Consider the following 15,097-nt stretch of genomic DNA (forward strand, 5'->3'; position numbering starts at 1 on the left):
CTCCTCCCTCCCCCTCTTTCCTCCTCACTCCTACTCTTTCCTCCTCCCTTCTCTCTTTCCTCCTCCCCTTCTCCTCTTCCTCCTCCCTTCTCCTCATTCCTCCTCCCTTCTCCTCTTTCCTCCTCAAACCTCTCTCCCTCCTCCCCCTTCTCCTCATTCCTCCTCCCTTCTCCTCTTTCCTCCTCCCTTCTCCTCTTTCCTCCTTCCTTCTCCTCTTTCCTCCTCCATCCTTCTCCTCTTTCCTCCTCCCTCTACTCTTTCCTCCTCCCTCCTACTCTTTCCTCCTCCCTCCTACTCTTTCCTCCTCCATCCTACTCTTTCCTCCTCCCTTCTCCTCTTTCCTCCTTCCTTCTCCTTTCCTCCTTCCTTCTCCTCTTCCTCCTCCCTCCCCTTCTCTTTCCTCCTCCCTTCCCTCTTTCCTCCTCCCTTCTCCACTTTCCTCCTCCCTTCTCCTCTTTCCTCCTCCCCCTTCTCTTTGCTCCTTTCTTTCCTTCTCCTCTTTCCTCCTCCCTTCTCCTCTTTCCTCCTCCCTTCTCCTCTTTCCTCCTCCCTCCCCCTCTTTCCTCCTCACTCCTACTCTTTGCTCCTCCCTTCTACTCTTTCCTCCTCCCTTCTACTCTTTCCTCATCCCTTCTCCTCTTTCCTCCTCCCTTCTCTTTTCTCTTCCCTCCTCCTCTTTCCTCCTCACCTCTCCTCCCCTCTTTTCTCCTCCCTCCTCCTCTTTCCTCCTCCCTTCTCCTCTTTCCTCCTTCTTTTTCCTCCCTCCCCTCTTTCCTCCTGCCTCCTCATTCCCTTCTCCTCGTTCCTCCCTCCCCCTCTTTCCTCCTCCTTCCTTCTCTTTCCTCATCCCTCCTTCTCTTACCTCCCCTCCCTCCTCTCCCCTCTTTCCTCCTCTCCCCTTTCCACCTCCCTCCTCCTCTTTCCTCCTCCCTCCCTCCTTCTCTCACCACCTCCCTCCTACTATTTCCTCCTCCTCTCTCCTTCCCTTCCCTCCTCGCCTCTTTCCTCCTCACCTTTCCTCTTCACTATTTCCTCTTTCCTCCTCCTTCTTCTCTTTCCTCCTCCGTCCTTCTTTCCTCCTCTCTCCTCCTCTTTCCTCCTCCTTCTCCTCTTCCCTCCTCCCTTCTCCTCATTCCTCCTCCCTTCTCCTCTTTCCTCCTCAAACCTCTTCCCTCCTCCCTTCTCCTCATTCCTCCTCCCTTCTCCTCTTTCCTTCTCTTTCCTCTTTCCTCCCTCCTCCTTCTCCTCTTTCCTCCTCCCTTCTCCTCTTTCCTCCTCCCACCTACTCTTTCCTCCTCCCTCCTACTCTTTCCTCCTCCCTCCTACTCTTTCCTCCTCCATCCTACTCTTTCCTCCTCCCTTCTCCTCTTTCCTCCTTCCTTCTCCTCTTTCCTCCTTCCTTCTCCTCTTTCCTCCTCCCTCCCCTTCTCTTTCCTCCTCCCTTCCCCTCTTTCCTCCTCCCTTCTCCACTTTCCTCCTCCCTTCTCCTCTTTCCTCCTCCCCTCTTCTCTTTGCTCCTTTCTCTTTCCTTCTCCTCTTTCCTCCTCCCTTCTCCTCTTTCCTCCTCCCTTCTCCTCTTTCCTCCTCCCTCCCCCTCTTTCCTCCTCACTCCTACTCTTTGCTCCTCCCTTCTACTCTTTCCTCCTCCCTTCTACTCTTTCCTCATCCCTTCTCCTCTTTCCTCCTCCCTTCTCTTTTCTCTTCCCTCCTCCTCTTTCCTCCTCACCTCTCCTCCCCTCTTTTCTCCTCCCTCCTCCTCTTTCCTCCTCCCTTCTCCTCTTTCCTCCTTCTTTTTCCTCCCTCCCCCTCTTTCCTCCTGCCTCCTCATTCCCTTCTCCTCGTTCCTCCCTCCCCCTCTTTCCTCCTCCTTCCTTCTCTTTCCTCATCCCTCCTTCTCTTACCTCCCCTCCTCTCCCCTCTTTCCTCCTCTCCCCTTTCCACCTCCCTCCTCCTCTTTCCTCCTCCCTCCCTCCTTCTCTCACCACCTCCCTCCTACTATTTCCTCCTCCTCTCTCCTTCCCTTCCCTCCTCGCCTCTTTCCTCCTCACCTTTCCTCTTCACTATTTCCTCTTTCCTCCTCCCTTCTTCTCTTTCCTCCTCCGTCCTTCTTTCCTCCTCTCTCCTCTTTCCTCCTCCCTTCTCCTCTTCCCTCCTCCCTCCTCCTCAACCTTCTCCCTTCTCTTTCCTCCCCCTCCTCTTTTCTCCCCCCTCCTTCTATTTCCTCCTCCCTTCTCTGTCCTCATACCTCCTCCTCCCTTCTCCTCTTTCCTCCTCCCTCCTCAAACCGCTTCCCTCCTTCCTTCTCCTCATTCCTCCTCCCTTCTACTCTTTCCTCCTCCCTCCTCCTCAAACCTCCTCCCTTCTCACCTTTCCTCCTCCCTTCTCCTCTTTCCTCCTCCCTTCTCCTCTTTCCTCCTCCCTTCTCCTCTTTCCTCCTCCCTTCTCCTCTTTCCTCCTCCCTCCTACTCTTTCCTCCTCCCTTCTCCCCAGAGATACACTGTTACTACACTAGTACAATACACTGTTACTACACTAGTACAATACACTGTTACTACACTAGAGATACACTGTTACTACACCAGTACAATACACTGTTACTACACTAGAGATACACTGTTACTACACTAGAGAGACACTGTTACTACACTAGTACAATACACTGTTACTACACTAGAGAGACACTGTTACTACACTAGTACAATACACTGTTACTACACTAGTACAATACACTGTTACTACACTAGAGATACACTGTTACTACACTAGAGATACACTGTTACTACACTAGTACAATACACTGTTACTACACTAGTACAATACACTGTTACTACACTAGAGATACACTGTTACTACACTAGAGAGACACTGTTACTACACTAGAGATATACTGTTACTACACTAGAGAGACACTGTTACTACACTAGTACAATACACTGTTACTACACTAGTACAATACACTGTTACTACACTAGAGAGACACTGTTACTACACTAGTACAATACGCTGTTACTACACTAGAGACACTGTTACTACACTAGTACAATACACTGTTACTACACTAGAGAGACACTGTTACTACACTAGAGAGACACTGTTACTACACTAGATACACTGTTACTACACTAGAGATACACTGTTACTACACTAGAGAGACACTGTTACTACACTAGTACAATACACTGTTACTACACTAGAGAGACACTGTTACTACACGAGTACAATACACTGTTACTACACTAGTACAATACACTGTTACTACACTAGTACAATACACTGTTACTACACTAGTACAATACACTGTTACTACTCTAGTACAATACACTGTTATTACACTAGTACAATATACTGTTACTACACTAGTGCAATACACTGTTACTACACTAGTGCAATACACTGTTACTACACTAGTGCAATACACTGTTACTACACTAGTGCAATACACTGTTACTACACTAGTGCAATACACTGTTACTACACTAGTACAATACACTGTTACTACACTAGTACAGTACACTGTTACTACACTAGTACAATACACTGTTACTACACTAGTACAATACACTGTTACTACTCTAGTACAATACACTGTTACTACACTAGTACAATACACTGTTACTACACTAGTACAATACACTGTTACTACACTAGTACAATATAATGTTACTACACTAGTGCAATACACTGTTACTACACTAGTGCAATACACTGTTACTACACTAGTACAATACACTGTTACTACACTAGAGATATACTGTTACTACACTAGTACAATACACTGTTACTACACTAGAGATACACTGTCACTACACTAGAGATGCACTGTTACTACACTAGAGATACACTGTTACTACACTAGAGACACTGTTACTACACTAGTGCAATACACTGTTACTACACTAGAGATACACTGTTACTACACTAGTACAATACACTGTTACTACACTAGAGATATACTGTTACTACACTAGTACAATACTGTTACTACACTAGAGATACACTGTTACTACTCTAGAGATACACTGTTACTACACTAGAGATACACTGTTACTACACTAGAGATACACTGTTACTACACTAGAGATACACTGTTACTACACTAGAGATATACTGTTACTACACTAGTACAATACTGTTACTACACTAGAGATACACTGTTACTACACTAGAGATACACTGTTACTACACTAGATATACACTGTTACTACACTAGATATACACTGTTACTACACTAGTACAACACTGTTACTACTCTAGAGATACACTGTTACTACACTAGAGATACACTGTTACTACACTAGTACAATACACTGTTCCTACACTAGAGATACACTGTTACTACACTAGTACAATACACTGTTACTACACTGGTACTACACTAGTACAATACACTGGAGATACACTAGTTGTGTACAGATTTAGCCACTGATTGTAAAGGGTTGTGTTTCTTAACAGAAGATAGAGGTGATTGATGATGATGATGATGATGATGGTGTTGAGATGGTCGGATCTGATATGGAAAACATGCAGAACCTCCTGGAGTTTAAGGTGATGGAACACACACACACACACACACACACACACACACACACACACACACACACACACACACACACACACACACACACACACACACACACACCCCTCCCACCCCCTGATGTGTGTGTGTGTGTGTGTTCAGCTTGAGGAGGTGCAGTATCTGGAGAGCCAACTAGAGAATCAGAATCAGCGATATTATGAGTTGGAGACCTTTACCAACAGTCTTCTGACCGCTGTAAGGACCAACAACCTGGACAGACAACAGGTACACACACACACACACACACACACACACACACACACACACACACACACACACACACACACACACACACACACACACACACACACACACACACACACACACACACACACACACACTCTCTCTCACTTACTCACACACACACACACACACACACACACACACACACACACACACACACACACACACACACACACACACACACACACACACACACACACACACACACACACACACACACACACACACACACACACACACACACACACACTCTCTCTCACTTACACACACACGCACACATACACACACACTCTCTCTCACTTACACACACACGCACACATATACACACACACACTCTCTCTCTCACTTACACACACACACTCTCTCACTTACACACACACACTCTCTCACTTACACACACACACACAGTGTATAACTGTGTGTGTGTGTGTGTGTGTGTGTGTGTGTGTGTGTGTGTGTGTGTGTGTGTGTGTGTGTGTGTGTGTGTGTGTGTGTGTGTGTGTGTGTGTGTGTGTGTGTGTGTGTGTGTGTGTGTGTGTGTGTGTAGGAGCTCCTAGCCAGTCTACCTCAGCCTGCAGATCAGGACTGGGACATGAGTCCAGAGGGAGGAGCCAACTCCATCTCCAGAACAACACACTCTGCAGACAATCACGATTCCCCATTGGCCGCCAGGAGCAACGACGAAACACCATTGGTCAACCCCAACAAGGACCTCCCATTGGTCACTCTAAACGAAGACGGTTCATTGATTGCTGAGCTCAACGAGTCGTCTGTATCAGAGGAAGTAGAAACTGAGACCGGACCAGAGTGACTGTACTGACACACACAAACACTCCACACCCTGTGCCTGTGGAAGGATGCTAAACTAACTGTGCTGGGCTCACAATGCCTTTTCTATTACTTATCACTACGCCTTGTCTGGTCTAGTATCAGACACAACAATAAACAGACTCCATAATAACTGACCTGACGACTCTGTCTGTTGTTACTCTGCCCAGAATGTCTGTGACTGTCTGTTACCATGCAGAATGTCTGTTACTGTCTGTTACCATCCAGAATGTCTGTTACTGTCTGTTACCATCCAGAATGTCTGTTACTGTCTGTTACCATCCAGAATGTCTGTTACTGTCTGTTACCACCCAGAATGTCTGTTACTGTCTGTTACCATGCAGAATGTCTGTTACTGTCTGTTACCATCCAGAATGTCTGTTACTGTCTGTTACCATGCAGAATGTCTGTTACTGTCTGTTACCATGCAGAATGTCTGTTACTGTCTGTTACCATGCAGAATGTCTGTTACTGTCTGTTACCATCCAGAATGTCTGTTACTGTCTGTTACCATCCAGAATGTCTGTTACCATCTAACTGACTAGGTATCCCCCTTTCTGTTGTATAACTGACTAGGTATCCCCCTTTCTGTTGTATAACTGACTAGGTATCTCCCTTTCCCTTTCTGTTGTATAACTGACTAGGTATCCCCCTTTCCCTTTCTGTTGTATAACTGACTAGGTATCTCCCTTTCCCTTTCTGTTGTATAACTGACTAGGTATCCCCCTTTCCCTTTCTGTTGTATAACTGACTAGGTATCCCCCTTTCTGTTGTATAACTGACTAGGTATCCCCCTTTCTGTTGTATAACTGACTAGGTATCCCCCTTTCCCTTTCTGTTGTATAACTGACTAGGTATCTCCCTTTCTGTTGTATAACTGACTAGGTATCCCCCTTTCCCTTTCTGTTGTATAACTGACTAGGTATCCCCTTTCTGTTGTATAACTGACTAGGTATCCCCCTTTCTGTTGTATAACTGACTAGGTATCCCCTTTCCCTTTCTGTTGTATAACTGACTAGGTATCCCCCTTTCCCTTTCTGTTGTATAACTGACTAGGTATCCCCCTTTCTGTTGTATAACCCTAGGTATCTCCTTTCTGTTGTATAACTGACTAGGTATCCCCCTTTCCCTTTCTGTTGTATAACTGACTAGGTATCCCCCTTTCTGTTGTATAACTGACTAGGTATCCCCTTTCTGTTGTATAACTGACTAGGTATCCCCCTTTCCCTTTCTGTTGTATAACTGACTAGGTATCCCCCTTTCCTTTCTGTTGTATAACTGACTAGGTATCTCCCTTTCTGTTGTATAACTGACTAGGTATCCCCCTTTCCCTTTCTGTTGTATAACTGACTAGGTATCCCCCTTTCCCTTTCTGTTGTATAACTGACTAGGTATCTCCCTTTCTGTTGTATAACTGACTAGGTATCCCCCTTTCCCTTTCTGTTGTATAACTGACTAGGTATCTCCCTTTCTGTTGTATAACTGACTAGGTATCCCCCTTTCTGTTGTATAACTGACTAGGTATCCCCCTTTCCCTTTCTGTTGTATAACTGACTAGGTATCCCCCTTTCCCTTTCTGTTGTATAACTGACTAGGTATCTCCCTTTCCCTTTCTGTTGTATAACTGACTAGGTATCCCCCTTTCCCTTTCTGTTGTATAACTGACTAGGTATCCCCCTTTCTGTTGTATAACTGACTAGGTATCCCCCTTTCCCTTTCTGTTGTATAACTGACTAGGTATCTCCCTTTCTGTTGTATAACTGACTAGGTATCTCCCTTTCCCTTTCTGTTGTATAACTGACTAGGTGTCTCCCATTCCCTTTCTGTTGTATAACTGACTAGGTATCCCCCTTTCCCTTTCTGTTGTATAACTGACTAGGTATCCCCCTTTCTGTTGTATAACTGACTAGGTATCCCCTTTCCCTTTCTGTTGTATAACTGACTAGGTATCTCCCTTTCCCTTTCTGTTGTATAACTGACTAGGTATCTCCCATTCCTTTCTGTTGTATAACTGACTAGGTATCCCCCTTTCCCTTTCTGTTGTATAACTGACTAGGTATCCCCCTTTCTGTTGTATAACTGACTAGGTATCTCCCTTTCCCTTTCTGTTGTATAACTGACTAGGTATCCCCCTTTCTGTTGTATAACTGACTAGGTATCCCCCTTTCCCTTTCTGTTGTATAACTGACTAGGTATCTCCCTTTCCTTTTCTGTTGTATAACTGACTAGGTATCCCCCTTTCCCTTTCTGTTGTATAACTGACTAGGTATCTCCCTTTCCCTTTCTGTTGTATAACTGACTAGGTATCTCCCTTTCCCTTTCTGTTGTATAACTGACTAGGTATCCCCCTTTCTGTTGTAATGTATAACTGACTAGGTATCCCCTTTCCTTTCTGTTGTATAACTGACTAGGTATCCCCTTTCTTTCTGTTGTATAACTGACTAGGTATCCCCCTTTCCCTTTCTGTTGTATAACTGACTAGGTATCCCCCTTTCCCTTTCTGTTGTATAACTTTCCCCCTTTCCTTTCTGTTGTATAACTGACTAGGTATCCCCCTTTCTGTTGTATAACTGACTAGGTATCCCCTTTCTTTCTGTTGTATAACTGACTAGGTATCCCCCTTTCTGTTGTATAACTGACTAGGTATCCCCCTTTCTGTTGTATAACTGACTAGGTATCCCCTTTCTGTTGTATAACTGACTAGGTATCCCCCTTTCTGTTGTATAACTGACTAGGTATCCCCCTTTCCCTTTCTGTTGTATAACTGACTAGGTATCTCCCTTTCTGTTGTATAACTGACTAGGTATCCCCTTTCCCTTTCTGTTGTATAACTGACTAGGTATCCCCCCTTTCCCTTTCTGTTGTATAACTGACTAGGTATCTCCCCTTTCCTTTCTGTTGTATAACTGACTAGGTATCCCCTTTCCCTTTCTGTTGTATAACTGACTAGGTATCCCCCCTTTCCCTTTCTGTTGTATAACTGACTAGGTATCCCCCTTTCCTTTCTGTTGTATAACTGACTAGGTATCCCCCTTTCTGTTGTATAACTGACTAGGTATCCCCCTTTCCTTTCTGTTGTATAACTGACTAGGTATCCCCCTTTCTGTTGTATAACTGACTAGGTATCCCCTTTCCCTTTCTGTTGTATAACTGACTAGGTATCCCCCTTTCTGTTGTATAACTGACTAGGTATCCCCCTTTCTGTTGTATAACTGACTAGGTATCCCCCTTTCCCTTTCTGTTGTATAACTGACTAGGTATCCCCCTTTCCTTTCTGTTGTATAACTGACTAGGTATCCCCCTTTCTGTTGTATAACTGACTAGGTATCCCCTTTCTGTTGTATAACTGACTAGGTATCCCCCTTTCCCTTTCTGTTGTATAACTGACTAGGTATCCCCCTTTCCCTTTCTGTTGTATAACTGACTAGGTATCCCCTTTCTGTTGTATAACTGACTAGGTATCCCCTTTCCCTTTCTGTTGTATAACTGACTAGGTATCTCCCTTTCTGTTGTATAACTGACTAGGTATCCCCTTTCCCTTTCTGTTGTATAACTGACTAGGTATCCCCCTTTCTGTTGTATAACTGACTAGGTATCCCCCTTTCTGTTGTATAACTGACTAGGTATCCCCCTTTCCTTTCTGTTGTATAACTGACTAGGTATCCCCCTTTCCCTTTCTGTTGTATAACTGACTAGGTATCCCCTTTCCTTTCTGTTGTATAACTGACTAGGTATCCCCCTTTCCCTTTCTGTTGTATAACTGACTAGGTATCCCCCTTTCTGTTGTATAACTGACTAGGTATCCCCCTTTCCCTTTCTGTTGTATAACTGACTAGGTATCCCCTTTCCTTTCTGTTGTATAACTGACTAGGTATCCCCCTTTCCCTTTCTGTTGTATAACTGACTAGGTATCCCCCTTTCCCTTTCTGTTGTATAACTGACTAGGTATCCCCTTTCTGTTGTATAACTGACTAGGTATCCCCCTTTCCTTTCTGTTGTATAACTGACTAACTGACTAGGTATCCCCCTTTCCCTTTCTGTTGTATAACTGACTAGGTATCCCCTTTCCCTTTCTGTTGTATAACTGACTAGGTATCCCCTTTCCTTTCTGTTGTATAACTGACTAGGTATCCCCCTTTCTGTTGTATAACTGACTAGGTATCCCCCTTTCCTTTCTGTTGTATAACTGACTAGGTATCCCCTTTCCCTTTCTGTTGTATAACTGACTAGGTATCCCCTTTCCTGACTTATCCCCCTTTCTGTTGTATAACTGACTAGGTATCCCCCTTTCCCTTTCTGTTGTATAACTGACTAGGTATCCCCCTTTCCCTTTCTGTTGTATAACTGACTAGGTATCCCCTTTCCTTTCTGTTGTATAACTGACTAGGTATCCCCCTTTCTGTTGTATAACTGACTAGGTATCCCCCTTTCTGTTGTATAACTGACTAGGTATCCCCCCTTTCTGTTGTATAACTGACTAGGTATCCCCTTTCTGTTGTATAACTGACTAGGTATCCCCCTTTCTGTTGTATAACTGACTAGGTATCCCCTTTCTGTTGTATAACTGACTTATCCCCCTTTCCCTTTCTGTTGTATAACTGACTAGGTATCCCCTTTCCCTTCTGTTGTATAACTGACTAGGTATCCCCTTTCTGTTGTATAACTGACTTCCCCCTTTCCCTTTCTGTTGTATAACTGACTAGGTATCCCCTTTTTCTGTTGTATAACTGACTAGGTATCCCCTTTCTGTTGTATAACTGACTAGGTATCCCCCTTTCTGTTGTATAACTGACTAGGTATCCCCTTTCTGTTGTATAACTGACTAGGTATCCCCTTTCTGTTGTATAACTGACTAGGTATCCCCTTTCTGTTGTATAACTGACTAGGTATCCCTTTCTGTTGTATAACTGACTAGGTATCCCCTTTCTGTTGTATAACTGACTAGGTATCCCCCCCTTTCTGTTGTATAACTGACTAGGTATCCCCCTTTCTGTTGTATAACTGACTAGGTATCCCCCTTTCTGTTGTATAACTGACTAGGTATCCCCCTTTCTGTTGTATAACTGACTAGGTATCCCCCTTTCTGTTGTATAACTGACTAGGTATCCCCCTTTCTGTTGTATAACTGACTAGGTATCCCCCTTTCTGTTGTATAACTGACTAGGTATCCCCCTTTCTGTTGTATAACTGACTAGGTATCCCCCCTTTCTGTTGTATAACTGACTAGGTATCCCCCTTTCCCTTTCTGTTGTATAACTGACTAGGTATCCCCTTTCTGTTGTATAACTGACTAGGTATCCCCCTTTCTGTTGTATAACTGACTAGGTATCCCCTTTCCCTTTCTGTTGTATAACTGACTAGGTATCTCCCTTTCTGTTGTATAACTGACTAGGTATCCCCTTTCCTTTCTGTTGTATAACTGACTAGGTATCCCCCTTTCTGTTGTATAACTGACTAGGTATCTTTTCTGTTGTATAACTGACTAGGTATCCCCCTTTCTGTTGTATAACTGACTAGGTATCCCCCTTTCCCTTTCTGTTGTATAACTGACTAGGTATCCCCCCTTTCTGTTGTATAACTGACTAGGTATCCCCCTTTCCTTTCTGTTGTATAACTGACTAGGTATCCCCTTTCCCTTTCTGTTGTATAACTGACTAGGTATCCCCTTTCCTTTCTGTTGTATAACTGACTAGGTATCCCCCTTTCCCTTTCTGTTGTATAACTGACTAGGTATCCCCCTTTCCCTTTCTGTTGTATAACTGACTAGGTATCCCCTTTCCCTTTCTGTTGTATAACTGACTAGGTATCCCCCTTTCCTTTCTGTTGTATAACTGACTAGGTATCCCCCTCCTTTCTGTTGTATAACTGACTAGGTATCCCCTTTCTGTTGTATAACTGACTAGGTATCCCCCTTTCTGTTGTATAACTGACTAGGTATCCCCTTTCCCTTTCTGTTGTATAACTGACTAGGTATCCCCTTTCCTTTCTGTTGTATAACTGACTAGGTATCCCCTTTCTGTTGTATAACTGACTAGGTATCCCCTTTCCTTTCTGTTGTATAACTGACTAGGTATCTCCCTTTCTGTTGTATAACTGACTAGGTATCCCCCTTTCCCTTTCTGTTGTATAACTGACTAGGTATCCCCCTTTCTGTTGTATAACTGACTAGGTATCCCCCTTTCTGTTGTATAACTGACTAGGTATCCCCCTTTCCCTTTCTGTTGTATAACTGACTAGGTATCCCCCTTTCCCTTTCTGTTGTATAACTGACTAGGTATCCCCCTTTCTGTTGTATAACTGACTAGGTATCCCCCTTTCCTTTCTGTTGTATAACTGACTAGGTATCCCCCTTTCCCTTTCTGTTGTATAACTGACTAGGTATCCCCCTTTCCCTTTCTGTTGTATAACTGACTAGGTATCCCCCCCTTTCTGTTGTATAACTGACTAGGTATCCCCTTTCCTTTCTGTTGTATAACTGACTAGGTATCCCCCTTTCTGTTGTATAACTGACTAGGTATCCCCCTTTCCCTTTCTGTTGTATAACTGACTAGGTATCTCCCTTTCTGTTGTATAACTGACTAGGTATCCCCCTTTCCCTTTCTGTTGTATAACTGACTAGGTATCCCCCTTTCCCTTTCTGTTATATAACTGACTAGGTATCCCCCTTTCCCTTTCTGTTGTATAACTGACTAGGTATCCCCCTTTCCCTTTCTGTTGTATAACTGACTAGGTATCCCCTTTCTGTTGTATAACTGACTAGGTATCCCCCTTTCCCTTTCTGTTATATAACTGACTAGGTATCCCCCTTTCCTTTCTGTTGTATAACTGACTAGGTATCCCCCTTTCCCTTTCTGTTGTATAACTGACTAGGTATCCCCTTTCCCTTTCTGTTGTATAACTGACTAGGTATCCCCCTTTCTGTTGTATAACTGACTAGGTATCCCCCTTTCTGTTGTATAACTGACTAGGTATCCCCCTTTCTGTTGTATTGTATCCCCTTTCTGACTAGGTATCCCCCTTTCTGTTGTATAACTGACTAGGTATCCCCCTTTCTGTTGTTGTATAACTGACTAGGTATCCCCCTTTCTGTTGTATAACTGACTAGGTATCCCCCTTTCTGTTGTATAACTGACTAGTTGTATCCCCCTTTCTGTTGTATAACTGACTAGGTATCCCCCTTTCTGTTGTATAACTGACTAGGTATCCCCCTTTCCCTTTCTGTTGTATAACTGACTAGGTATCCCCCTTTCCCTTTCTGTTGTATAACTGACTAGGTATCCCCCTTTCTGTTGTATAACTGACTAGGTATCCCCTTTCCTTTCTGTTGTATAACTGACTAGGTATCCCCCTTTCCCTTTCTGTTGTATAACTGACTAGGTATCCCCCTTTCTGTTGTATAACTGACTAGGTATCCCCCTTTCCCTTTCTGTTGTATAACTGACTAGGTATCCCCCTTTCCCTTTCTGTTGTATAACTGACTAGGTATCCCCTTTCCCTTTCTGTTGTATAACTGACTAGGTATCCCCTTTCTGTTGTATAACTGACTAGGTATCCCCCTTCCTTTCTGTTGTATAACTGACTAGGTATCCCCTTTCCCTTTCTGTTGTATAACTGACTAGGTATCCCCCTTTCTGTTGTATAACTGACTAGGTATCCCCCTTTCCTTTCTGTTGTATAACTGACTAGGTATCCCCCCTTTCTGTTGTATAACTGACTAGGTATCCCCTTTCCCTTTCTGTTGTATAACTGACTAGGTATCCCCCTTTCCCTTTCTGTTATATAACTGACTAGGTATCTCCCTTTCTGTTGTATAACTGACTAGGTATCCCCCTTTCCCTTTCTGTTGTATAACTGACTAGGTATCCCCCTTTCCCTTTCTGTTGTATAACTGACTAGGTATCTCCCTTTCCCTTTCTGTTGTATAACTGACTAGGTATCCCCCTTTCTGTTGTATAACTGACTAGGTATCCCCCTTTCTGTTGTATAACTGACTAGGTATCCCCTTTCCCTTTCTGTTGTATAACTGACTAGGTATCCCCCTTTCCTTTCTGTTGTATAACTGACTAGGTATCCCCCTTTCCTTTCTGTTGTATAACTGACTAGGTATCCCCCTTTCTGTTGTATAACTGACTAGGTATCCCCTTTCTGTTGTATAACTGACTTATCCCCCTTTCTGTTGTATAACTGACTAGGTATCCCCCTTTCTGTTGTATAACTGACTAGGTATCCCCCTTTCTGTTGTATAACTGACTAGGTATCCCCCTTTCCCTTTTGTATAACTGACTAGGTATCTCCCTTTCCCTTTCTGTTGTATAACTGACTAGGAATCCCCCTTTCTGTTGTATAACTGACTAGGTATCCCCCTTTCCCTTTCTGTTGTATAACTGACTAGGTATCTCCCTTTCTGTTGTATAACTGACTAGGTATCCCCCTTTCTGTTGTATAACTGACTAGGTATCCCCCTTGCTGTTGTATAACTGACTAGGTATCCCCCTTTCCCTTTCTGTTGTATAACTGACTAGGTATCCCCTTCTGTTGTATAACCTGGGTATCCCCTTTCCCATTCTGTTGTATAACTGACTAGGTATCCCCCTTTCCCTTTCTGTTGTATAACTGACTAGGTATCCCCATTTCTGTTGTACAACTGACTAGGTATCCCCCTTTCTGTTGTACAACTGACTAGGTATCCCCCTTTCTGTTGTATAACTGACTAGGTATCCCCCTTTCCCTTTCTGTTGTATAACTGACTAGGTATCCCCCTTTCCCTTTCTGTTGTATAACTGACTAGGTATCCCCCTTTCCCTTTCTGTTGTATAACTGACTAGGTATCCCCCTTTCTGTTGTACAACTGACTAGGTATCCCCCTTTCTGTTGTATAACTGACTAGGTATCCCCCTTTCTGTTGTACAACTGACTAGGTATCCCCCTTTCTGTTGTATAACTGACTAGGTATCCCCCTTTCCCTTTCTGTTGTATAACTGACTAGGTATCCCCCTTTCCCTTTCTGTTGTATAACTGACTAGGTATCCCCCTTTCCCTTTCTGTTGTATAACTGACTAGGTATCCCCTTTCTGTTGTATAACTGACTAGGTATCCCCCTTTCCCTTTCTGTTGTATAACTGACTAGGTATCTCCCTTTCCTTTCTGTTGTATAACTGACTAGGTATCCCCTTTCCCTTTCTGTTGTATAACTGACTAGGTATCTCCCTTTCTGTTGTATAACTGACTAGGTATCTCCCTTTCTGTTGTATAACTGACTAGGTATCCCCTTTCCCTTTCTGTTGTATAACTGACTAGGTATCCCCCTTTCCCTTTCTGTTGTATAACTGACTAGGTATCCCCCTTTCCCTTTCTGTTGTATAACTGACTAGGTATCCCCTTTCCCTTTCTGTTATATAACTGACTAGGTATCTCCCTTTCTGTTGTATAACTGACTAGGTATCCCCCTTT

At 43.7% G+C, this 15,097-nt stretch overlaps 1 protein-coding gene across 2 annotated transcripts in view; it reads left to right on the top strand.

Annotated features, from left to right (window-relative positions):
* Positions 1-5,778, top strand: part of LOC123994229 (highly divergent homeobox-like) — a 77,507-nt gene extending 71,729 nt beyond the window's left edge. For both annotated transcript variants that reach the window (XM_046296767.1, XM_046296768.1), the window contains 3 exons: positions 4,453-4,545; positions 4,679-4,801; positions 5,367-5,778. In XM_046296767.1, the coding sequence (XP_046152723.1) occupies positions 4,453-4,545; positions 4,679-4,801; positions 5,367-5,630 (480 nt within the window). In that variant the 3' untranslated portion in view covers positions 5,631-5,778. The remainder of the gene's footprint in view (positions 1-4,452; positions 4,546-4,678; positions 4,802-5,366) is intronic.
* Positions 5,779-15,097: the final 9,319 nt, after the last annotated feature.

Source organism: Oncorhynchus gorbuscha, linkage group LG13 (genome assembly GCF_021184085.1).
Source record: "Oncorhynchus gorbuscha isolate QuinsamMale2020 ecotype Even-year linkage group LG13, OgorEven_v1.0, whole genome shotgun sequence".
NCBI lineage: Eukaryota > Metazoa > Chordata > Actinopteri > Salmoniformes > Salmonidae > Oncorhynchus > Oncorhynchus gorbuscha.